Source organism: Dendroctonus ponderosae, unplaced genomic scaffold (genome assembly GCF_020466585.1).
Source record: "Dendroctonus ponderosae isolate FM_Combo_2020 unplaced genomic scaffold, Dpon_F_20191213v2 Dpon_F_20191213_68, whole genome shotgun sequence".
NCBI lineage: Eukaryota > Metazoa > Arthropoda > Insecta > Coleoptera > Curculionidae > Dendroctonus > Dendroctonus ponderosae.
Genome location: NW_026018898.1, coordinates 7,706 through 34,979, shown reverse-complemented (window position 1 = coordinate 34,979; position 27,274 = coordinate 7,706). Strand labels below are relative to the sequence as shown.

Genomic DNA, 27,274 nt, shown 5'->3' with positions numbered 1-27,274 from the left:
TATTGACATGAAAATTCTGTATATGGTTTAAATAAGATATAAAAGTGCTAATTCACGGCAACACATTTTGAGCTCTACATTCCAGTTCCCAGTTGAGCTAAACTAAACTGAAATTGTTATTGTCTCAGTATTTCCTATCATTCGACAATTGGAAATTCTAAAAGAAAATTCAAGCTTATACACGGTGACTGATTGACTCCAGTCCTTATATTTATTTACAGATGAACTACCAGTAGAACAAAAGAAAGCGAAGGATGTGGTCGCACTTCAGACCAAACAAAACAAAACCGAAGTACCTTCATCGCAACCAGTTAAAGAAGTTAAAACTGCTACAAAGAAAGCAGCGAAAGCAAAAGCAACGAAACTATGAAACTTTACCGACATGACTTTATGATAACATTATTGGTGAAATAAATTTTATTTCACATTATTCATTGCTGCTTTATTAGTCACATTATTCTATCAGATTTAATGGCAAGCCGCTTAAAATTTTAAGATTTTCTGGTCAGCTTTTGCCATAACCAAAAAACTGAAAAAATGGGGAAAAATGGGGTGTCCAAGTTAAGGATGCATTGCATAGGGATCTCCAAAACCGTAAAAGATACAAAGTCGGTTAAGTTACGAAAAGATCTGCAGTTATCGCTTTTGTCACGTTTATTTAATGCCTACAATGCACAAACTTAAATTTTACACATAACAGTAATTGGTCCGAAAGAATATCAAGCAGACGCTGGCAAAATGCATTTGCAAAACTCGAAGAATACTTATTGTTCACATTTGAAAGCACTCCTAATATGTAACCGATACCACTAAAGCAGGAAAATTGTGGTAAATTAAAAGAAGCTGTTAAGTACCTTTCTTAACTGCTGCTTGAATTCCATAACAAACTGGATCCACAGATAAAGCAGCATCCACACTATCCATGCTTTGGTTGTAGAAAGAGCTTTCGCAGCTCTGCCAGACATCTTGACTGCAAATAAAACAGTTTCAGTACTTAACACGGAAATATAACTAAGCTGTATAAGAGTGGGTAAAATTATGTATTGCAAAAGTATTGACAATTAGATAGTATGGCACTGTATATTAGTGTGAAACTAACAAGTTGGTATTGGTGAATAAGCTGCTAAGCTTGAAATAATGTGCCTAGAATAGTGCGTAGGAGTGAAGAAGAATCTAGATAGCGTTTACTACTATGTTTACCTTTCTTCGCTTTCCCTTTGATAATTTCGCCGTCGGCTTTAAAGAGAATTATCAAGTCAATATTTGAGTACCAATTAGTATCTAAGGTTTTACAATCAAGTTGATATTGAAGCATCATGGACTTTATATTGTAAGGGATGAGTATTTTCTTAAAATGTYCATTYATTATTTCAGTGCTCGTTAAAGCTTTGAATAAACCATTGAGCATTAATTTGAGATCGAAATTAAGAGTAGCTGATTAAATATAAAACGTTCTACGGGAACCGAAGTTRATCGTGGTATTTTCATTTCAATCGAACATCGGTCATATTTCAAATTATAGAGCTGACYGCACTGAATTATCAATATGATGTTAACAATTTAAATGCGGTCGTGGTACAATAAGAGAATATTTTGGACATTTTTTTTTKAGTATTATCAAAGAATTTGATTTCTGGTTGATGAACARTCGAGGTTTTCTACTCGCCTTGAAATATAAGCAATAATAAAATTATTTATAAGTTTAACGTAAAAATTGGCGAAAACCTGTATCTATTTAATAACGCTTTAYTGAAGATGTCACAGTAATATATGATCCCCTCGTCTAGAAAAGTTTTCCTCTACTCCGTTTTTCGGAGCATTTGGAACCAATAAGTTAGCTACTACGTCACCGCAAATGTTGACACTCCAGCTGTGTTGAAAAGGAAACTCAGCTAATACGAAGACTCTCTATCTATTTACTACACCATTTGTGTGGAATGTGTGTTCATCTTGGAAATGATAATGAAATTAACAGGTATTTTGTACCAAACATAATTCGTTTTCAGAAGAGGACCTACTCAGTTATACCTAATTAAACGAGAAAGTGTCAAATTTATCAATTAAAATGCAAGAACGCAACATTAACAGAAGTGATATGAAAGCGCTAAAATGGGCTGTTAGAAAATGTAAACTGAATGTCTACAAATAAATGGTTGTTTTTGTTTTGTTGCAAATTGTTTGCTGTTGTTGTGCGTGGCGACTGATGCGTCCAAAAATAATACAATAAAAACAATACAAACCGTTAAAAAAAATGGTAAAAAATGTAAAGGTTATTACTGTGAAATTGGGCAATTGGTGAAAGACCTATTACCTAATAGAAGCAAATATACTTAATTGTACTTATTAATTTGATTTTTTAATAAACAAACAAGTTTGAAAATGTTGATCTTAGAACCTAAAGAATTGAACACCAAAATTAAATATTTTATGTAGTTTAATACCAATATGGATTATCAAACCTTGAAGAATGGAGGCCTTACCAAGATATAAAAGCATCAAGCAAAAGTAATTATTTAGAAAAATGCTGTTTGATTGCACAACATAAAAGCGCCACGTACTGAGATAAAAAATCTGTTATCAAGTCGATATTCGGCATCGACCTATATAGAAGAGAAAAGGTGGACAATCCCTTATAAATCTCTGCTTTGATGTTCCACAACTCCTTTTTTTATTGCACTGATTTAAACCGCGTTTGGACGGATATAGTAAATCGTAAACTTAAACGATTAATAATATTTTCAGTTCCATTTCACCGAAAGGTTATCAAGGTTCAATCAATAAGGGCAACCTTGTCAAATAAACTAATTTGCATCCTCAAACAAAAAGAAACGAAATTCCCATGAAGGAAATATGCAAATGGTGAAGTATCGTAAATAGAAAGGTAAAAGTGCTTAAGATATCTGAAATCTAACAGAGTAAACGGAAAGTTTGTTAGAAGTTTCAAGGTTCCCGTATAGCTTTTGTGTGTGCATAATTAATCTAGTATGGGCACTTAAAACTTAGAACGTTTTAATGTGAAAGACCTAGAAGTTTAATTGTATGGCATAAATCATAACAAATATAGAACACATTTTCATTTAATAGATAGATTTAACTAGATACGCATATTTTTACAAACGTTATGCTTAGTCAAGTTTATCGAGTGAGTTTTCACTTGGTGAGTTTGGAATCAGTGCATCGAATGGTAAAATAGTCCCAGTGAAGTTACGCATTTGCACTACGCGTAGTGATTGTGAATTTTTTCTATATTCCTCCAATATTGTCAGTCAGACAACATCTTCTGGTTTCGAAATGTTCAGTCAAACATTAACGTAAATATTTCCAAACCCTTCGGACGCGCCAATATAGCCATATGTCACATACAACGATATGTCCCGATGCCTGAGACAGTTTCCTACTTCTCTATAGAGTAAATATTATCAGTTTCTCGTACCTGAAAATATCTGGTTTGCTTCTGGGCCTGCTGTTATAAAACAACGGATCCGAGTCGATGTTGTTCTCCGCATAGTGGCGCAAAGTCCCTCCTGGAATATTGCTGCTGTAGGAATTGTAGTCGTCAATGTTTGGAGAAAACCTCTAAAATCAAAAGACACCAAATTTTACGTTTTTCAAATCAAATTTAATGGATGTTCAGACGTGATGCCAAAGCAAATCGATACATACATAATCTTGAATTGTGAAGAGATGGAAAACAGGTTTAGTGTAGTATACAATGTATTCAATATAAAATGAGCCAGTATATCCACTACTGAAGCTGGTTAAATGAGGAAAATGATGAGGAATTAAAACACTATATGACCTATTAACTGACTTTTTGGGAACAAAACAAGATTCTCTAATTTCACCAGTATGGCTCTCTTTTTGGGGTTGGTGTGTAGCAACAGCAACTCGAGTTAAAGACTCGACTAACCATTTTTTGCTTTAACGTATTATTTTTAAGAAACCATAATATATTTTTTAAAGTTCAGTTTTATCTTTCCTCTTCAACGGATTGTGAACATGGACCTGCTTTTGAAATTCTGGTTTTTCAATCGTATTGCGACCAAGATAATAATTGAATTTAGCAAAGAAGCTTGGCAGTCAATAAAAAATAATTTGTGAAAAATTTAACTTTTTAAAGCACAGCCGAATTTTCTGATTATTAATTTAGAAACCTAGTCAAAACCTATGTAAATGTTAATATGTTACAAAATGTCAAATTCAGCAGACGCGAGTTCCTAAAACTTTCGAACGAACAAACAAACATGTTCATATTTTCATCAATTATTGACGATCTAATTAAAACTAAATGGCTGAATGCCAGAATTCAGTAGGTGGTTTTTAAACGGAATTAAATGGCTGCAAGATAGTGGAGTCAGTTCTGATCCGGATTTGATATTAGAGCAAAAAACACTTGACTGAAAATTACAGTTACAGTACTAAATTAATTCTTATGTAGCTGGTATCCACGTAGTCATAACTTCTTTTGTATTCCCCGCCGTGTTTATGTCTAGTTTTTTAAACTAACGACAAAATAATGACAAAATTGATGGCAATCGATATTAATATAACTTTCTTATAGGCTAAAAATAGATTGTAGGTGAAAAATAGTTTTGTCCGATTCAATAGCTTGCTTTATAAACTGCTTAAAAGAGGCAGCGAACTCCCAAAAGACATCAGTACACAGGCAAAATCTATAGTCGACACGTTTATATAGTCGACACGTTTATTCGACTGGAAATTTTTTAAAATAACTTCTTAACACGCGTTCTTTTATTCAGTTAAAGCGATGCTTTGGATCGCAGATGTCTTATTGTCTTCCGTGATTTAAGCGCTTTAAATATTTTGAATGGAGTGTTACAACAAGACGATATTAAGGGGTACTGGGATGCCACTGATGCGTAAAAACAAACATTTTTATGAAACAAACACGGAAGTGTGAAAATTTATATAATTTTCGGGGCTAATTGCACAAGTGCTTCAAAATTACCGATAATTTTGCATGAAAGCTTGTTGTCTAAAAACTACATGAGTTTATTTTCATATTGTGGCGAAAAAGCCCGACTCCGAAGGAGGACGGCTTTTTCGTTCCAATGTGAAAATAAGCAAATGCAGTTTTTACAAGACAACAAGCACGAGTGTAATTTTTCTGAATATTTCCTGAGTAAACAAAGTTAATGTGGTTTCAGTTTATTACTTTGATATTCTATTAAAAGTTACACTATTATTGCTGCCATTATTGTCTAAAAAAGCCTATTCTAAAAGTTGCAAGAGCTGCAATTAAATGTGCAGTTAAAATATGTGTTACTTTTAGCGGTTGCCCCACCTGGTTTGGCGGGAACTGCAGAAACGCTTGATGGAGAACATTCTGAAGATACCGCTGTTTCAGACATTTTTGGCTGGACCTCAGCACCATCATTGTCTCTCATTTTTTCAATTATTTGCAGATGATGTTCATCATCCATTTGGAGATATGGTGTAATTGAGTTGGTGTTCAAATGTCCAGTAATTTTTATTAACTGCTGTTCTCCAACCCCTTTCTTAGCCAATTTTGAAACGGCTGTTGCTCGCAGAGAATAATTTGTCAGTTTTTTTGAGGCAGTAGCTAGACCTGCTTTTTTCTGCTTGCTTAGTCCACTGACTGATCGTATTCCTACCAGAAGGTATATTTTTGTACCATTCACTCGTTTTCCAAGCAGGGTTCATTATTAAAAAGAGACGGTTTATTTTGATATTTGACCTCTTCTGCATGAATTTGTGAAAGAGTCGAACTGGGAAAATCTGAGAATTAATTCGATTACGAATTAACCACTTCAATGATGCGCATGGTCCCTCCCACCTTGTGTCGTTTTGGTAAATATTGGATTATATTCAACTCTTCCGCTTTTTCCGCCTACATTGTCAACTTCTTTGAAATATGTTGTCAAGYATCTCGATCCTTCTCCTCCACGCCATGCTAATTCATAGCATAACACAAAGAATAGTTTYTTTTGCAGACCACCTGGAGTGTCTTCATCACAGCTTTCGRCCATTTTMTTAAATTCCTCATATTTCATGAAAACAGAGCWTCCTTTTCTTTTCTGGGGCTCCTCRTTGTAGCTCCWTCMSTTTTGCRTTTTTAGCTTCKCGAGCCAATTTAAATTCGATGTCTTGAAACGGATTAAAGCGAACGTTATGTTCATAGTAGTATTTATCCATTAGTAATTTAGCAGTAACATTCCAAATAGTTTTTATAGTATATTCTTTAACATCCTCACCATTCTATCTTTTCATGTTGAACGCCCAGTCTTGTAGAATGTTTGCAATTTGGTGCACTGTAGTGTCTTTACTTAAGTTGTAACGTCTTTCWTCACAAAATGCTAGATATATTTATTGTTGATATTATTATTTAACTGCCGCCARATATACTTTTGATTGTTCATAGTATTCGTGGGCACGGTCGCAGCAACAACTTTGACACCAAAACGAGACATTTTTGTTAAGTTTAAATAACAAATATGATTTGAATAACTTAGGAATGTCCGGATGGCATTTGATGTCTAATTCAACAGGAAAAGACACCTGTCAAATAATTTTCATAAACAATGCAATTATCGTTGAGGGATAATTGCACACTGTGCAATTACGTACAGACTGTACATTACGTACAAACGTACAGATCATCATACGAAGGAAATATTCATCTTAATGTCACATGTGACATCTCTGAACTACCAGTATAACACACTCAGTGTCTCTGTCAAACTTTCAGCGGTATTCCCTCAAGCAACTTTTTTTTTTTTTGAATTTATCAATACACCCTCATCTGACCGTTTCATATCTCCGTAAAACTCTTACCGTGACCAAAACACTTAAAATTTTATAAATATTTTATGCGCATTTTGACTGACGACGAAAGAACAGGTTAGTCGGACCCACAATTGCCGCATTTTAACAATCAATGAAAACGACAACTTTCAGATGGAAATTGAAAACGTTCGACTACTATTCCCAAGAAAATTATGTACACTTCAGGTAAAGCCTCAGAAATTGTCATCAAAGTAAAAGTATTTGTTTCCATTCCATACTAAGCTACAAGATAGTGTTCAGTAGACTATTGTGAGTTGGTGCATTTATTTATTGTCATGGAAAAAGTCCAATAAAGCACCTCAACTCCTTAGTATAATTATGTCATTAAGTCAATTAGTCGCTATTAGTGAACTAATAACATTCATGCGGAATGTATATTTACCTTTGAGGATTGTTGTTGGGTCCTCCGATGACCGCCTGGACTTAAATGATGTTGATGTATTATCGGTTGTGTGACCAAATACTGGGCACCACTGCCCTCTTCTCGCTCGTACGAGTTCTCTCGACTCGTTTCGAGCGATCTTTGAGGCGTGTTCAATTGATGAGCAGCGGTGCGGAATTGAGACGCGGAAGAATTCGCATGTTGTCCAACTGGATAATTCAGATCGGATGTGTAATCGCTATCCTCCGAATATCCCGCTGAAATGTCATTGTCAAAGTGATTACTATTGGCTGAAAAAGAAACAGAATAGAGGGGTAGGGTGGGAGACAGTGTGTAAAATAGAAGCGTAAAATGCATTTTCATCCGACTTTTTGATTTGACTTGAATTTTCGCGATAGACAACTAATCAAATCAATAGATGTAAATACATTTTTAAAATGATGAGTGCGATGGGATGAAGAAATGATGATGACGGGGACATTTCAGGTATTACTATTAGAGAGTTGATCAAATCTATTCAGTTACCTTGTAAGCATRTATTAATAWTTTTTTTCATATACAGAGTGKTTTTTTAGGGCGAGAGAGTCCATTATTTCCGTTGATATTGAACTTTCGAAAAATAGTTTCATATAAAAGTTGTTGACGCACAAAGTGCGGACATTTTAAAAATATTTTATATGATACAGAGTGTCTCAGAAAAGCGAGGCAAGATCAAAGTGTATTTTTTTAAATAGAAYTACCCATYTTTCATCAGCTCATGAAATGCAGCTTRAAACGTTACATATGCACCGTAAAYTGTTTTTTGCWTAMWTGCGACGTTGACAGATTATCGCCATTTTCTTCGCCAAAATTTTGTCGGATTACGGATGCCAGCCACCCATCAATTTCATATAACCTAAGAGTCCKTTTTTTCGGTCGATTTATTTTGWRCCGATGAATTGTCGTTGTATTTGTTTATATGAAAAGTTTTATTCACGGGCAGGATGTTATTTTCAAGAACTCAGGTTGTTATTTTCAATCTAACAAACTACACTTTGGCGCAAAAACCAAGTTGTCACATTTAATAATAAKTTTGTAATTAATGAACATTTTTAATGCACTTAATACATATATTTCKACACCGCAAAAACCCCAACCTSCCATAAACGGTGCGAAATAGCAAGAGGTCAGCGTTCCCCCCGAAGAGCTCCAAACATTCTGAATAAATAATAACGAAAACGACCCAAAAAAACGCAAGTTGGTAAGCTGGCCTTACAATTGGGACCGCAGGCGTTACTAATTAATGTAAACAGAAGCAGTTCAAACTTTTTTGAATCTGAACTTTTTGTGGAGAATTACAAAAAAGGTGCGCAACACCTCGTTCTTTTAAGTAGAATTATAAACGCCGAAAACTGTGTTTCTCGCAAAGGTTTGTAAGAAGCTAATCAGTCTTAACGATCACTTTATTAAAATGCTTCTTATTATTCCATAATAAATTGTCAAGAAATGGAAACAGTCGGAGTTTAAACGCCACCAATTTTTGTTGCATTTGTCACTGTTTCTAAATATTGCTACTACAATATTAATGATGTTTTGGGCAGTAATATCGACTCTGATGTAATATGTAATAAGCGCTGTTCTAAAATAAAAATGTAATAGTAAGTTTGTTTTTATTACAAAGTCTCACGGCCAAAGTCTCATGTGTCTGAACTCATTGAACCGTAAAACGCCACTCTATGAAGGAGCTTTAAAATATATAGTATATTCAGAGGTCCGCAATAAAGTTTTCAAATTTCAGAGGATATTTTAAGACGTAAAGTCTTTGTACGTCTAATAACTCTTTGTACGGGCGTACACGGAGATCCATTTGAACATTTAATAAGGGAACAATAAAAAAGACAATTCTTTATTAGAGAAATACATATTAGCTAAAATTGCATTTGCAAATAGTTTACCATTCCGCTTCACGCTACGAAGTCGATGGAGATGAGTCGAACTTTAACCTATAATTTGTCAACATGGAATGCCTGGAGAATACTCCTATAAAAAAGCCCTCCTTAGGAAATATTTTGACAACGAAACTCTGCATAAATGATTGACATATATGAGCAATAAAAAATATGATTTAAGACGCTTTGCCTTGTTGGCGGATTCTAACGCGCATAACAAACAAAATAATTAATTAATTTTGAATTTCTAACTTTAACTTTGACGCACAAACTTTTGCTAGCCGTTCACTTTTAAAGTAGATATATTTTTCTAAATTAATTCTCTAGTAAATTTGCACCAATGTAAATCTTCCGGGAAAAGTAGCATTTTCTGTGTGCGGCACCCGACATATAACTAACTGAGCTGAACAAAAGCCAAAAGAAAATTAAATTAATTAACTTACACTAGATTTGCATGTAATATGCATTCGGTTACACTGATTTGAAATAGGGATGATCAAATTATGAAACTAATTAGATTAGATTGTGGAAAAATATACGTTTTAGAAGAACTTGGCCATCAATGGCCTAGAAGCCAGATATTTTTCTGATTTTGAGTCAAAGAAGGTCGCAGCAACCTTTTAATCATGTGCTTACTGGACACACTGTACTTCTACTGATATATCGACTAATGCGAACATGAATAATGAATATGAAGCGAATGAAACTATTTTCTTAAACTAAAAATAGTCTACTTACATCTACCAATGAAGTTGAAGTGTCTGTTGGCCTGCTCAGTTCTGGCCTCCATGTCTATCCATTTGTTTAAGGTTTCTAATTTTCTTTGTAAATCAGATGCGTCCATATTCTCAGGATCTGAAACCAAAGTAAGAATTCAACATTTGAAATGCATATAAATTAAAATAATTAAACATAGTTGGTGTAATCTAATGCGCACTGATAATCCTTCAACCGGGCAGGAGTAAGTAATGGGCTGGAAACGTTGTCTGTTGCTTATATTTAAGTTTCACCGGGTTAATTATTGTTGGTTTCACTAATGAATGGGCTTCGCAACTATTTAATTAACCTCCAACATTGGTCCAAAGTAAATTATCTAATGTCGCGGCTAATATGGGGAAACTAGTTGGTTCAACAATGTTTCGTCAATGTGCTGTACATATTGACATAAATTTAGGTCTTAGTTTAGTAGTTAGAACAAATTTTGCTCCAGCCACACCAAACAGGAAATGTGTATACACATAGTTCTGTTTAACCACAATAATATAATAATCGGATGTAAACAATGTTAAAATTTAAAACTATACTGACGGATTACTGATTATTTAGGTAAATTTTGTTAGGTGAAGAAGTAATGAATCAAGTCCGATATTGAATATGCAGGTTTTCCAGAAATATTAGAATTTCTTGGACGTCTCAATCTTGCAAACAACACTGCTTAAAGAATTTTGGTTCGGTGGGAAGAGGAAGTTCAATTGCGACTGGGGTAAAATTCATGTATACGTACTCGCTTTTAAAGTACGTTAAGTTTCTGTGCGCTTCTTGTAAAAACAAACGTAATAATAAAAACAAGATGTATACAGTTTTTAATGGATTAGCTCAATTCGTTCAGACTTTTTCTATTGAGGGAGTCTAGCTTTAAGCAAACGGTCGGTTGAAGTTCAGGTTTACCTAATTGGAATAAACGAGATATTTCAATTCAGCTTCAACGCAAAATAAAAATAGTTTATTTTTATGCTTGTTTATTGCTCATCAAAGATTTACATCACCATATCCTAAGATATGGTAAAACCATATATCAATATACCCGCCGAGCAAACAAGGATCAGGTTGCAAACTTCCCTCGAATGTTGCCTAATGGCAAACATCGATAATATGCTTTCCCATCGTTATTTTGGTGCCGATCTAATAAATGCTAAGAACGGCCTGATCACAAACTATTTTAAAAGTTTGTAACGCGTTTATTTTATTATACAAAATACATACCATGACAGATTTAATACAACCAAATATTACTGACATTAAAAATTTTTATAAATAAAACAATAATAGACAGAAAAGTAATATAATGCTAAATATTGTACCAGGTTAGATACAATCACTTTTCAATGCAAAGCTTGCAGCTGCAATGTTATTCTGAAATTATTCATACAGGGATTAAGTTTGTTGAACTTTCCTCGATTTTGAAACACAGGGATTACAAGAAACTTGAGGGATTGCCTTTCGACCATCAAGATTTACTTGCACAATACCCTTTCAGAGTTGAGATTAAATTTTAATCCAAGCAAATTTACTTTGGGTCTGCACTCTAATACTCCGCGATTGCAAAAGTGAAATGTGATATATTTATTGAAGGAAATATCAAGTGGTGGCTCCGAAGCTAGAAGCTGGATGTGTTTACGTCTTTTTTATTAATTTCTCAGTATTAGAAGGCCAGGAAATTGTGGTAATCGATGAGTGTTTGGAAAATATTGTGTAAAGATTTGCTTATGTGTTGTTTGTTCTTTTCTGGAAATATATTTTTACAGCATCATAGAAGGTTCGTTTCCTTGGACTAACGGACCAATTCTGAACATACAAATTAAAAATTATCACATATTTCTTTTAAATTCTGTGTTACTATTTTACTTTAGGTTACATACGACAGTAATTAAAGTATATAATATTTTCACAACGGTACTTCTAGGTAGCAGAAAGATAAAATCGTTCGATCTGGAAGTAGTGGATATACGGTAATAATGGTGGTATAATAGATGAAAATATTTGAATCTAAATTGAATGTAATTTTTAATTATTGACAACAAAGTCTCGCCCCAGGTTGCTAAATAATAATATTGATTCATCAAATATGTCCCCAAAAATATGCGAAGGACTGAAACCCACGAATTGCATAAAATATATGAGGTAAATATAATAATAATATAGGCATATGAATGACTACTTCATTCAATTGCGTGCTACAGATTTATTGAAATACCACATGCGATTATTCGGTTGCGCTGAAACTTGCTAATAAAATAGATCAATGGAACTTTTTATTCACTATAATTCGTGTATTTGACCACCTTTGTCGAATTAGTAACACAAACCAATCAAAACCGTTTTAATAACGATTTAAACTGGATGCATTTATGCAGCACGGAATTAGCATATTTACATTCATTGATTTAGAATTTGTATTTTAATTCGAAAAATATTCATACGTCAAATAATTTTACCCTGTAATTTTAAGAGTACATAAATTAGAATGTTTTTATATTGTTACTTTTTATTGTATTGTTTGTTGTAACCACAAGCATTTGACTAAGCTTTTTCCCTTTGCTCTCAACTGAGTTCAGTGTGCTTTTCTATTGCGAAAAACAGTTCTTGAAAAATATTCTGGTTGAAATTGGCAAATTATTATGTAATAATAGGTCTCTCAATAGTCCTCTAGTCCATTCCGTGAATTAATTTGTATGTTACAAGCACATCGATACGGAAATATTCAATTCAAATATGTAAATCCCAGTTTTAAAAAAATAATTTGGGTCGTCTTTTAAAAAGCTCTATAAATTTTTCTTTTCTTAGTGAAAAATTCTAATCGGCATCCGAATCCACCTTAAGGTAAGGAGATATTTTGACTGATACTTACCGAAAGGCAGTTCGAAGCGGCAATCGACCAGCAAAGAATGTCCGGTTGCCATTTTCGTACCAACTACTTCTCCGTCTTTCATTACTAGTTCTGCATCTAATGATAACCATTGGCCAGTACCCTCCTAGAAAGAAATACAGAAATTAGTATATTTAATCTAAAGTAATAGTTTTTTCAAAGTTTATGAATTTAGCTTCTTAATACATGAAATATGTTCCACTGAAATGAGTTTTTCGTATTTTTTTTCCTTTAAATTCCTGAAGTTTGAGTATCGGTAAGAAATAAATGCATCATTTTTTAAATTTAATACGAAACAGGCGTTTCCATTTGAAAAAATAAGATTGGTGGTTAGTGGCAACATTTTCAGCTAATAATAAAAACTTATTCGAGAGGTTTCTGATGTATATGTAAATTGGTCTATTCCTATCAATTATTCCTTCAATAAAAAATGTAAATTAATAGGCAAAATTTTCCGAATATATGTACCACGCTAGTAAGTGTACAAGTTTTATCAGAACAGCTATATTACAAACTTCTCTTTGCTTTTAATGAAGCTCGTTATATCAGTAGACACAAAACCGGCTAAACATATCCCCTTTCACAAAACGTGATATAACTGTAGAAATACCGAGTAAAACGCAAAGCTGCTTCATTAAGTCAGTTATCCAGTTTTTCAGTTAAATGTGTCTATCAAAGCAACTTTTAAACTATATTACGCTCTGCATGATTTGTTTATAATTAGCAAACCACCTCACTAGAGTCACTCGAAATATTTTAGAAAAGCAGTTGTCGATAATTTCAACAAAAAATTGTATATCGATATAGCTGATTGAAAGTTTCAAGCGTGGGAGTTTAAGTAATAAAGTAGTTCAGTAAAAAGTTTGCTGCTCTTGAAAAACAGACAGATCGGATCGATTGTCTCTTAAAAAGATAAATTTCACGGAACGACTTTGCATGTAAAGTCCTAGAGGTTCATGTTTAAAAGTTGGCTTTCAAGTGATTCGGATCTACATAAAGATGGATTATATGCGTTTCCATTGAAATGTTAAGTGAAATATTTCGGTTTTAAATTTATTTATCTAAATCTGAAATACGGTTAAAATCGAAATGATATTTTCTCTATTCGATCAAATATTCCGATAATAGAAAGGTGTTAAATTTGTTGAAAAATTACTACTTACGCTCACTCTATAATATAATTCATAATTCAAGACATGTTTGGTCATAAATATATACAAAAAATGCAAAATGAAGATTTGAAAAAATTATAAAACTAACTTTGTTGACACATAGTGTTAACTTTAATTAGATTAGGGACGGAGACTGTAATTAATAGGAGTTCGTGCAGAGAAGTACATTTCCTCATACTTCATTTGCAAATTTAATTAGATTAAAAATTTTTATTACAGCTTCTAACTAAGCCAGATGAAAAGTTAGCCTCGCGGCGACAGAGAAATGCATCATTTATTTTAATTTTAAAAATACATTTTCATCAAGCAGATAATACATTCTATGCTGCAACAAACGACTAAGTGGGTGTTTTTCTTTCTTAGAAAATGAAGCAACCCATTTTTTATGTCAAGACTGCATTTATTATGATGGCAGAATATTAAAATTAACCGGAAACGGAAGGATCTTATGGGAAAAGTATTTACGAGCAGATGAATTATTATTTTGTAATCAAATATAATACACGAATACATTGATATGAATATTATTAACTTTTAGGTGCGTCTTTTCATGCAGACTATTTGTTCTAGTTTGTTTGATTCCACGCTGTAGTTTTTGGTTCGTATTCTTTCAAGCTTAGAAATAAGATAACATAAATTTCGACATATTGTAAGCGACCAGAAAAAAAGGTTTTTCAGTAGAGAGTAAAGAGCTTTATTTCGATTAAATATTGTATTTGGTTAAATGAAATTGTTACAGGCAATATTAAACTGAATTTGATTTTTGACAAAATCAATGAGCTTGGAAAAGACAACTTTTCTTCGCTTAATAGACACTGATTCTAGAAATACGCAGTTTGAGTTTTTTTTTTAATTATAAATATTTTTACATTGCCATATGCATAAAGACGATAAAACCATAAAAAATTGTTTCAACTCCGTATATTGTTAACCACAAGAAAAATGTACACATGAAATGAAGAAACCTTCATTTCGAGACCAGGTAAAAATGTTCTCCCAAAACACCCTCAGAAACATTTCCCTAATTTTCAGTCACACTGTATATAAAATCGAAGTTATGCCAAAACACCATAACTTTTTTGAAACCATCGTTCCTACTTGTTATCTGCATTTCAAACGAGAAAGCTTACCTCGATTGTATAGTGGACTGTCTGTAAAGGTATCCAATGGTATCCCATTGCACGATCCCATATCATGCCCTTGCTCCATACCTCTATTAATAACCCTGTATTTAGATTGCTTGTTTCGCTGAAAATTATAGAAAACGAAAGTCAGACATTACAGTAAACGATAATTAATTATTATTATATATTAGCATTAACATAAAAAATTAGACTTCTTTTAGCTTAAATACAAATATTGGTGCTTTGCGCCAAACGGCAACTACAACTTGACAGTCAATTTCAAGGAATTTAAGAACAACAGATGAGGTTGTTCCCCAAAATCACCAACTTTCAAATGAGTTACTATTTTATAAACAATGTAATAGATAAATCAATAAAAGTAAAAAGCATCGACTGGCCACTTTCTAAACGAGAAATGCTATTGCTTTGCCTGCCAACAATATGACTTAAACTTAATATACATTTTTATATTCCGCGTTTTTACATTTGCGTAGTGCAAATCATCCGTTTGATATTGAAACATTCTTCTTGGTACCCCAGAAAGCAAAAATTGGATATATCAAATTTAAAATAGTTTTAAAATCGTTTCTGTTTTAAATTGGCTTAATAAATCGCAATGCGTTAGACTTTTGTGAAAGCGCTGCGGTTTAATCTTAACGAGTTAACGTTCTTAGTTGGCTGCATTCCAGATGGCATAAATTAAAACCAGCAGTCGAATTAATTAAAATAAATATTCACGCCCAATAACAAGTAGTAGATAATTTTATACTAATATTTCATTTATTGAAAAGTTTCTCCATAAAAACATGAAAAATATAAAAATGTATCCAAGAGAGACAATGAAATGGCCACCGAATCGGCTTAGTAAAATCGAAATGACGAATTCAACGAAAGTCTAGATAGATCGACACAAAAAGTGTGTTAACTTTCATACAATGATAAGTCTGCCGAAATATTTTTTGTGAAATTTGTGATACAAATAACGAAATAGGAAAGCGAAACTGTTATGAAAATTATCAGTGACTTTTACACCCGATGATATTCCTCTCAATTAAAGTCATGAAGATTTCAGATAGAAGGCAGAAACGTTTCGTAAGCAAATGAATCTAAAAAGCAGAAACAGGAAAATAACAAATTATTATAATCGCTCACTTCCAACAGACCTCACTCGCTATTTCGTGTAGAATACAACGTTCGAAACAGAATTGTTGTCATTCGCTTTTCTTGTTCCATTTCTATTATTGCAATTGCATATTTATTAGGTCAATTTAGAATTTAGTGCAGCCTTCAGAATTTTTATTTTATTTCCCTGACTCCTGACGAAGTCCCTTGAATAATGTTGATGGATGTGTTCACAAACAAATTAGAGGAAACTAACTTGGCATTCTGAAGCTTTCTTAATTTTAACGCCTTAGTGCCACTTCACTGTTCTGTAGCACTTTCCTAGAGCAAACACTATTTAATTGATGCTTGATGCGGTTGGCTTTTGAACTAGTGGCCAACATTTGCAGTGGATGTTTTATACATGGTGATAAAATTATTTGCTTCAATTCTATACTAGCACATGAGTCTTCTAAATTTTCTTTTCAGTTTTTTGTTAATTATTTTGTACAATAACCACGCATATGAAGTATGTTTTATTAGACCAGTGAACATGTTCTGGTAAACAGTTCCCCCTTCAGTAAATCGAATTCTGTTCAGTTATACAGGGTTTCCCTTAAGCACATGATCAAAAGGGTACTGCGATATTCTTGGGTCAAAATAAGACTGTTTATTAAGCTGATTTTGCAGCAGACCATCTTTAAAAACGTACAGTCATCGAATTAATGAAACTGCATGCCTGAGCAATTTGAAAATTAATCTAAAATTTTACTGTGTTAAACATGACTCTGGCAGACCATTGTTTAGTTCTCACACTTTAAATGTTAAATGTCCTCGCAAATGAGGTTCTAAACGTAATATAAGAATTGCGCTGTGAATTCAACGGTATCACAAATCTGTGACCTATTTGTTGGAGTATGAAAAAAAAATCCCTTTTAAACTTAATCCAGAAAGGCTGGAAAGAAGATCAACCTGTACCAAAGAGCGGGGAATTAAGTTTGGCTTAAGGACTTCACAGCATAGTAGTTTTAATGTAGCACACGATTAAAATTGAGAAAGTAAATTTACTGTCGCCGCAGAAACAAGCGACAAGGATTTTTATAAGGGATTATAGTTTTTGCTAATTATGTAAACGCATTATAATTAAAACTACTTCATAACCATTGTAGAAAAGTAACCCCTATGAAGTGGGAAACTCATAATAGAGTTTGGTGCTTTTTATAAAAATTGCTAATATTTTGAATGATAATTTTGAAGCAAACTAAATAAATTATGTGTTTTGAAAATAGAAGTACTTACAATAAAAAATCTTGTGCCCAACATGGCGATGCTCCTTTAACTGTTACAGTTGTAGATTTGACGTTTTGAAGCTTCAGAGTAACGTAAGTATTGAATTGGGCAGCTGAAACAGAAATTATTATTTATTTACCTTGCAAGAAAAATAAGTTCCTGCCTTAACTACAGTGCCGAACAGGGCAAAGCTGATGTTCTACAGTTTAGCGATCAAATTTTCCTTGCAATAATGCTCAATTTGCAGAAGATGTTTGTGTTGTTGAAAAGGATTTGCATTATGATTGCAGAAGAGAGAATGAAATGATGACGACTGATGCTACACTGCAAACACATACAGTTGCAAACAAAATCAACAAAATTTGAACTAATAACGTATAAATATAATTTAAAGACACTGAGTGCATCGTCAATAACATTATGAATATGAAGCCTGTAATCAGCACCTAGATCATGCATCATTAATTATTTTCATATTTTTTATTTCAAAGTCAGCCACCTTAAATAACTAGTGTTGAAGTTACTTGGTGACGGTGTGATGATAATCGTAATTAGTGATGGATGTTGCTTTCTGTGTTGGGGTTGAAGGGTCAATAGATCGTGGCAAAGCAGTTCTTCTTGGACGTTTTTTGTGTGTTCATCACAAAAATTAATTGAAAATTTAATAGGATGCTCTGGCAAACATTTGCCATACGATAACCGTGTTGTGCATATTGAGATATCTTAATAAATCTGTTTGTAGAAAATCCTTCTATCTACATTGCAGCGGCCTTTTTCTATCTTTGTGATCTTTTGCGAGACATCTTTTTGAGTTTGTCCACACGAGCAGTTTTGCCACTGCGGAGTCGCAAAAGGTTAATCACACGGAAAACATGGAAACCCTTTTTTTCATTCCATCTGTGGCCGTAGGAAAAAGCTTTTTGTTGCCAACTGTTGTTCGACAACCGCAACATTCTCATAACACCTTCCACTTTAATAGTGACACCAAAACAGTAAGAAATATATCTGGAACTGTAGCATGTTAATAATGGTTGATACAAAAGCAACAGCTTTCAATATATGCGATACTGAGTTTGCAACAAAAAATTCCACCGTCTCAGAGGAGCTTTATTATTTAGCCATAAACAGAAATGTTTCGGGATAGAATATGCTAATTTCAGGACAGAAGTATATAATTTCAAAGGTAATTTTTTATATACGTGCATAAGGTGAATCGAACAGCCTTGAAGCCATCAAAGTTCTGCAGATGTTCCTACTTTACTTATGAGTTATCTTAGATTTAAGCTCTGAATGAGGAGCGACTTTTATTTAAAGAGTTGTGTTGAATAGACTGTTCAATGAACTCAATTTTCTCGATTTGCATAAGTACAGAGAGCCCTAATGCTGTTTGGCCGAACTATATCTTTAGAATAATCCGATTTAGACTGATTTACGTTAAACTGCATCGTAGCCCAAGTTCTGGCAATTAAATGATTAAGCAATCCAGAGAGGCTAAAGCAATGCTGTCACTTGCCAATGCGGTACATTAATGGGTGAAAAGTAATTAGATCATTAAACCTCATTTGGCTAGAAGGGTATTGAATCAGGATTAATAAATTCTTCGGATTTACTTTGAATTAATCCTCGACCAGAAACTGTTTGTACAAAAATACAAAATTTTATATGAAATGAATATCAACAAACAGACGACATGAAATTTGTATGTTAACTCTATGAGAGTAGTAAAAAATCAAATCTTCCAGCGCCGAAAACATGAATAGAACACGAAACAGTCTTTGAAATTCACTTATATTAATATTGACTGCTAAAGGGCAACTTTGCTAACGGGGATTGGAATTCTGCTCGTGTCTGTCACTTTTATTTAAATCTACTAATATTGCAAGTAACGGTATACCATTATTTTAGTGCATTTCCCGCTGCTAGAATTCGTCGTAAATTCGTTCGTAAAGAGAATCCGTTATACTCATTTTTCTTTCCGGGGAAATTTCACAAAAGCAATTCGGTTTCCAGAAGTTGGAAAGAAATGTCTTTGCAAACTTAATAGCAGTTTCAGATTTAATTCGAATTTCGTCTGCAATTTAGGAACTGTTGAACATTTTCGTAAAAAAATTTTGAGTGAGAGGGTTTTGCATCTAAAAATGATCATAGATAGTAGTATTTATTTATTTTTGGCCTTTTATTAAATTTGTGGATGTAAAGTAGCCAGTTTCACAATAGTATCGCCCCTATAAAAATTACAGCAATTTACATTTTGTTCCAGAGATTCTAGAAAATATTTACAATAAGACGCCCCGTTAAATCCGCCAGAAAAGTTGTCCAACCGTTAACTCGAAGCTTATAACGGATTAAACGCCATCGCGTTAATTGATAGAATTTCAAGCGAAGCTTGCTTATTTCAAAGTCTTCCGATAAAGTTTTTAGGTCAATTTAGTTCCGCTATCAAAAAGTTTGCTTAGAAACATGTTTTGTTTTAAGACGTTCTTTTTTGTCGAACTAAGATTACCAGCAAAAGTATTTTTAGGTTCTCACAACAGTATAAAATAAAATCAGGATGAGACAAAAAAATTCAATATTTCAAGCTATAGAATTTAATGACATTTAATTTTAAAGTGCGTGCGTCCTTTTCACTTGAGTTCATGATCCTACAACTGCAATCGCGTGCGGAAAAATATTACTCTCCACCGGTAAATAACTAACTATAGATGACTTAGTTGTTTCCGCTAATTACGATAGATTTTCAACTGCTTAGACTATTTAAAGACGGAAAACGTTACTTCTACTTTATAAATTATCTGCAAAACATTGAAAAATGTATTATGTGTTTGTATACAGTGTTTCGTTGTATGTGGGATTCCTCTCTATAAGTGCTACAAGCTTTTTATTTTGATTGATCAATTGATCCACTTTGATCCACTTCTTCTCAATCACTACAGTTTTGTTCACTAATTCCATATTGAAAGTAAAGTCTAGAAACATTCCAGGCTGTTAATTCAAAATATGCTATATACAATATATAAATTATATAAAAATGCGCAAATAGTATTAGTCGATCTTCTACCTGCACTTCTTTGTCAGTTATTGCCTTTAATAATTTTGAAAATTATTTGAAGAAAGTAACATGTTAATGTTAAACAGATCAAGCCATATATTTTGAATCGACTTAATGCATAACGTTTGCAGAGACCTGCAACCATTTTTTTGAAAATTTAGTAGAATATAAGGCAACAATTTCTGAATAAAATCAATACGACATCGCAGCAAACTGCGACCTTTAATTAGCGGGTAGCAAGTTGATGATAATGAAAGCATTTTTAAAGCTGAGACAATTGAATCTATTAGAGGGAATTGGCACCTCCTTAAAACTCTGGATCTAATGGAAAGGAAATGACCTCAATCTTTGCAGCCTAAGGCTTCCCAGACGAGCTCTAAAAATAAATCAGATTATCTTGTTCGGCTGAACAGCCGCCAATTGAGGTTTCTCAGATATGCCCAATAGATTTAATAGTCTTAACCAATTTTAAATGGACTGCTCAAAACCATAAATCTGCTTTATGGTTTACGCGCGGTTAGTTTTCTGCAATGATTCAGTTTAACTGGCTCCTGCAATTTTCAGTTTCCGTATGATTCTCTTTAATAAGCAACCACAGTACGATAACAAAATGTTTACTGGCTTTATTTCTTAATTCACAAACATGCCAGTTTATTTCGAAAGTATTAATATTAAATGAAAGCAAACGATCAAATGAAGCAACACTCACCTTGAGCTCCAACGTAACGGGCTTTCTTAACTGCAAAAAAAAAGGAATTTTAAATACAGTTTTACAAAACTTCAATTCTATTCAAATCTCAATCATCAAAAAACGATGATAAAATTCGCTAAGAAAAAAACACATCTTTTATAATTATTGATGTATTTTAATTACCAATTCTACGTCTTCTTTTATAAATTACCCGATCCTTTTTCTATCCATGGATACGAAACTTTCCTTCAATCTAAACTACAATTGTATGGTCACTTATGCCGACTATTCTTTTAAACTAAGACTTCGTATAGTATCTGCTATGATCAGCATGATTTACGTATAAAAGAAGCTACAGCAAAAACGAATATTTTGACCATAAGATTTTACGATTCCAAAATTTTTAAGAAGTTATTAGAGGTCTGGTCAGAAGTCTTTAGAAGGTCAGAGGAGCTTTAGTCTTAAAAATAGTTTTAAGACAGTTACAATACAGTCATAAGAAGTCATAAGTCATAGCTCGGTTCGGTTACGTGTAAAATTTGTATTAATTTGGAATAAAATGTTTTTCAAAACAAAAGTTTCGAACTAATCAATAAAATTCTACTAAAACAACTTTATAATTTAAGACATTAACAAACATTATTGACCTGGCGGTTCTATTCATCAACACGATTATTATTAAGCGCAATAACGCATTAGATACAACTCTAGAAAGAAAGAAGCGCTCTACGTTCTTAATGGTTGGTCCATTCTGTTTCGAAAGCGGTTATTACGTAAGCTACTAACGAATGAATGAGAATAAATGGAGTAGGGTTTTCGAATTCCTTACAATTCGTTGACAAACGTATATTTCAAATATAAAACAGGAAAATTTCGCTGTTTTATTTCCTTTTCAAAGTGGGACCCATTTGATATTTACGGCTCAGCGAAATAATTTGTTTCGAATGTTTAATCTTGGGAAAAGGGGAAAAAGTTACAGGCGTGATTACTGCTTTGAAATATGTAATTTATATTTGGTCGTTGATACACTCTATTTTAAGCCAGGTTATATATTTTCCTACCCGACTCCAATGTTTAAAGGAGAAGAATCAAATACGAGGGATTTTTTGTAAATCGGCATCGTTAGAAATGGTTGTAAAACATCAAGGTAATTTATTTTAACTAAAAAAAGAAATATAAAATAGTCCACACTTGTGTTCGAATAAAACTGGTAGTGTTTCTATAAAATTGTCTATTTATTTCTGCCTTTTTCGTTGTTCCTAATTTTTTTCATAACTTGTTATCTTGTAAATGTTTCTTTTATTAGGAAGCATCAATCAAAAAATGTATTTGCTGCGATCAAACTTATTAGGAAGATGCGAAATTAGTGTCATTATTCTGTTGTTGACTGTTTGTCGTACGGATATTTAGAAAGAACAGGGCTAATAATAAAAGAAAAAGTAGTAGTAAAAATATTTAGTTCTTATGTAGAAATGTATAGCGGTTTCTCTGCCAGGTGGTAAAAAAATAATTCTTGCAATAAACTGAATTGTCAGCAAACAACTAAATAATAAATTTGGCAATAATGTTTTTGGTTGTATCAGGAATGATGTTGGATTTGTTTTTTGTGACTGGTTTTTTTGTTTACTTGGATTCTTCTTTATTACTCTGCATGTATTGTTAAATTATAGAAAATTTTCTAAAACATTTCATTTTGTTCCTGCTGCTTAAAATTCATCACTCCGATCAATTAAGGAGAGTTCGTTTGCTGCAAAATGTAGGTATTCCACAGAGTACAATGCGTGGGTTTTCAGGAACGTTTTCTTGTTTTTAGTTCACCTTTGGATGTAATATTACAATTTTATATGAAAAGGAAGGTTTCGGAACTTGGTCGAATCTGTAAAATTCGACTTTCTCTAGGATTCGATTTTCAGTTAGCGCTTGACCCGGTGGTTCTTTAAAACCACCAGATTCAGGACTGTTACGTAACGGGTCAAAATTAAATATTTTTACATGCCTGATGTTAGTGATTGTTCCCATCAAACTCTAAACTGTAACCTTACGAACAGAATTACACTTATTTTGGATCAGCCTGGTTATTCATATTGCATACTTGGCTAATTTTAAGATACGTTGTATTTAACTGTTTTGATTCTTCGAAAGATTCCTGAGTTTAGTGTTACCGTCAATGGCAACATAAATCAATCGTATATCGGTCGTGAAAGGTGCTGAGCTTAAAAATTAACTACTATCTAAAGGATAATAGTTCGTATGTAGTCGAAAAATACCTTTTTCTACTTAACATTACACTCAAATATTGTTTGCACTCAGAATATAGATACAGTTTACTTGAACTAGTGCGCATTAGATCTGCTGGTTTACTTAAACTTTCATAATAATTCTGATATTCGTTATTAAATTTTAAAATTAGAAACACTCAAAACATTTACATACAAAATAAGAGTTTTATTTGTACAATCAAGGAAGCCATTTCCCAACACGCGCTGTAAAATATGTTGTCGGTAAGCCTGCTTCAGATTTGCAAAGCAGGCAAAAAGAGTATTTCGTATTTCATTTCGTTAAAAGAAAGTCAGTAAATCTCCATCGAGAAAAAGTTGACTCTTACGCATCTCTAATGTAAAATATTATAAAAGGCTTGTCTATAAATAAGCCAGGAAGCTCAAAACCATCTGCTAATGAATACCGAAATTATTTTAAACAGCAAAAAACAAAATAACTGTGAACTGTGAAAGTCTATACACAATTGAAGAAGTCTTAAATATTTAAAAAGCTACTAGATTGTTTAACAGTGATAAACAATGCTGAGGTTCAATTGCGAATACGAATTTCCATGTTCGCGCAAGTATAATTTTGATCAGTTTTGCTGGTATCGCCAATCCTGAAGTAAAGGTAAAAATAATTACTGATTTCTGAAATTCTAGTACACTTTTGGACAAAATTAACGTTTTTTTTTTAAGACAGCAATTAATTCAACTGGGTCAGTTGATAGAATATACAATGATAGATGGTAGATGATAGAATACAATATCACTCGGATTTCCTGGAACTACTCCGTATAGTTATACAAATGTGGCTGAAGCTTTTTGTTACGTACCTCATTAATTTTTTATGTGAATAGATTTCATTCTAAGAGAAAATAGAAACTAACAAACGAGAAACTTTTTTTCATTCTACTGAAATTTAAATTAAAAAAGCATTAACTAAGCTACGGCCAACCTCAAAAATTTTTTTATGATCTAGATTACGTCTTTAATAATTTACAGTTGCAAAAGTTAATCAAAATGTCGTTAAAAAGTGACAGGTTTTCAATGCGAAATTCTTTTAAATTAAGAAAGTAATAACAGTGCTCCCTGCTTTATCAAGAGTTCGTCTTTAATAAAGCTCAGATTTAATAAACCAGGAAGTATTCCGTATATTTTCTGTTCGCTTACTTTTAATCTGTACATCTCGAATTACTATTAAGACGAAACGTGGCTTAAGCTGTAGAGTTATTGTTTTTCAACCTGAATAGAGAGCCACTAATCATATTGGAAGATTTAACTTATTTAAAATGAACCTTCAGTGTTGCGAGATTAATAATCAAATTGATCTGGAACATTAATGTTTAATATTGAATTTGTTCAGCTTGTTGATTTCATCATGTTTCCTTTTTCCTTCTATTTGTTTTAAAACCTAAATGAAGGTAATACATGTTACGGTATGAACTGTAGTCAAAATCGTGAAATCTGACACATTTCTTAAAAAAAAGCAAGTAAAAGCTGCCCTTAGGAACCTCATTGCAACTAATTGAAGCATATACCTGAGAACACTGAATTTTTACCGCGCCATTTCAGCATTTTACATTAAACTTTCACCTTTGAAACTCCTTAAATAATTTGAGCGGAACCTTGGAACAAACTCCTGGATATATATTCTATATTTTACGTTACAAGCAGTAAAGTATAGCGAATAAATGCAAAAATATCAGACAAGACAAAGTTCCATTATGCCGAAAGAGAAATGAAAGCCGTACATTTTGCACCACAAAGTGCCAATTCACTTGATGCAAAGAGACCACATTACAAATACTACAAAAATTGAAAAATCGTTACTTTCAAACACCAGTGACACGCTATTAGCCCTTATGTAAAATGCACGTGAAATCCCCATTTTTCTTTTGCTTGCAAATTTCTACTAGGGCACGGAAATATCCGTTGCTCTGGAGGTCCAAATCGATATTTTACATCACCAGGTAGTTGGCCTTTAATGGCCTTTGGAGGGCTTTTCCTAGTAGCATTTCTATAGATGATGGGGTTTATATGGCAAACTAAAAGCTTCTTATTATAAATGAACTGGATTGATCAACAATACGATTGTCATGTAGATAAATGACTGTGAACAGGTGAAATATAAAATATGTAAATATGTGGTGGGTATTTGAAGACCTGTCTTTCGAAGCGAGGAAAAATATTACAATTTATTGTTATTTTTAGCACTGTGATTTGGGTGCAAATGGTTTCTTACTCTGTTCCTAAGTTTGTAAATTTGCGCTCTGTCGTTGTCCTCTTGTATGTCTGTGACTGAAAAACTTTTTTCCACGTTTTACTGTCTAACAATTGTTACATGTTTCGCAAACTTCTACTTGCTGGAACGTATAATTCCTAGATTTTCCTGGGTTTCGGGTTTGGAAATATTTACGTCTATTTTGATTAATTGCCTAATTGCCTACTCTTAGACAAGACCACCAGAGGCCAGACGCTAACTTTGAGCCGCCGCAAGAGGATATTACTACTAAAAAGATAAATTCAAATTTTATTTGAATTTATTTTTTCCTATGTAGACGCTGTAGTGAAGCTGAGGTTTGAAAAAATATAAAAAATTTACAACCCTGAGAATGACAATAAATGATACTCTAAACGAATATGATATGCAATCAGGGGTACTAGAGAGTGATTAAAGTTGAGTTTTTATTTATTTTCTTAATGGACTTCAGCCCATTCCATTCAGTGCATACCCATTTTAGAACTAAATTTCCAAAAGAAATCAATCGAACTAAATAGTTGAGTCTCCGCAAAAAAGCTAGTGATTTTACAGTAAATTGGAATCTAGTTGATAAATACTTCTAATTTCAATATGACTATGTATATTAATTCACAGTACACCGGAAATTATTTCAATACAACCCATTATAACCAAGGTCAACAGTAATTACTTTGCAGACTTCTATATTAAATTTTGGAGCCATCCAGAAAGGTTAAAGTTGATATATTTCATACGGCCTTTGTACATGTGATATTAGCTTTATTCAATTTAATAAAGTCTGGATTTTCTGCACGTGTCGGCTGCCTGAAAAAGGAAATTGCCATTTAGAGATATTGGACTCAAAATCACAAACAGTTTCCATGCGCTAAAGTCGTCCAAAGATTTCCTCAGATATTCGTGAATATAATTATAGTAGGGCAAATCTGAAATTATCGGTTGACGTCATGTCCAGACGGAGTTGCGGAGTGGGCGATAATTGCTCGACCGCACATCATGCCTGCCAAATAGCAACTCCAGCAAATTTATAAATTTTATCGCATAAAGTGATATTAGAGCATTCATTAAGAAAAATCAAGCGGAAATTCTAAATCGATGAAAACTGGTATATCATTGGTCTCGATGAGTTTCTTATGAGTATTAATTCCTTTCGTTCTTCAAACTCACAGAGAAGTTGTATAAATGATAGATATGATTGCAACAACATAAAGCCATAAAGTGAGTTATTCTTCAATTGTACGATTTGCACAAATTAAGGTATTATCTACTTGTTGTTGTTTGTTTGAGATATAGCTGAGGTGAGTAAAGTAAGAATCCATACAAGAATGAAAATGTGTTTCTTACAGCCCTGATGTCAAGAATTTAACAAATAAGACCAGCTCAATCTTCTGGGCACAAAATTAAATCGTTCTTGAAACACGTGGCTCCAAAAGCAACAAACTTTCACGGAAATTGTCGGTGCCGAAAAATGCCTTATTAATATTTCATTGACAATTCTTAAATCCGAGACATGCAAACATCAGGTTTCCTCACTCCGGGGTGAAG

General features: G+C 33.1%; 1 protein-coding gene and 1 long non-coding RNA gene across 2 annotated transcripts in view; one reads left to right on the top strand and one right to left on the bottom strand.

Annotated features, from left to right (window-relative positions):
- Window positions 1-21,259, bottom strand: part of LOC109542870 — a gene marked incomplete at its 5' end in the record, with an annotated part of 39,450 nt that extends 18,191 nt beyond the window's left edge. Inside the window, 8 exons of the mRNA XM_019912318.2 lie at window positions 855-970; window positions 3,434-3,576; window positions 7,211-7,500; window positions 9,877-9,993; window positions 12,767-12,890; window positions 15,087-15,204; window positions 17,481-17,583; window positions 21,230-21,259. Of these exons, the coding sequence (XP_019767877.2) occupies window positions 855-970; window positions 3,434-3,576; window positions 7,211-7,500; window positions 9,877-9,993; window positions 12,767-12,890; window positions 15,087-15,204; window positions 17,481-17,583; window positions 21,230-21,259 (1,041 nt within the window). The remainder of the gene's footprint in view (window positions 1-854; window positions 971-3,433; window positions 3,577-7,210; window positions 7,501-9,876; window positions 9,994-12,766; window positions 12,891-15,086; window positions 15,205-17,480; window positions 17,584-21,229) is intronic.
- Window positions 6,723-7,138, top strand: LOC125505065. Its single transcript, XR_007281887.1, has 2 exons — window positions 6,723-6,882; window positions 6,940-7,138. It is a non-coding gene; the product is annotated as an uncharacterized LOC125505065 (long non-coding RNA).
- Window positions 21,260-27,274: the final 6,015 nt, after the last annotated feature.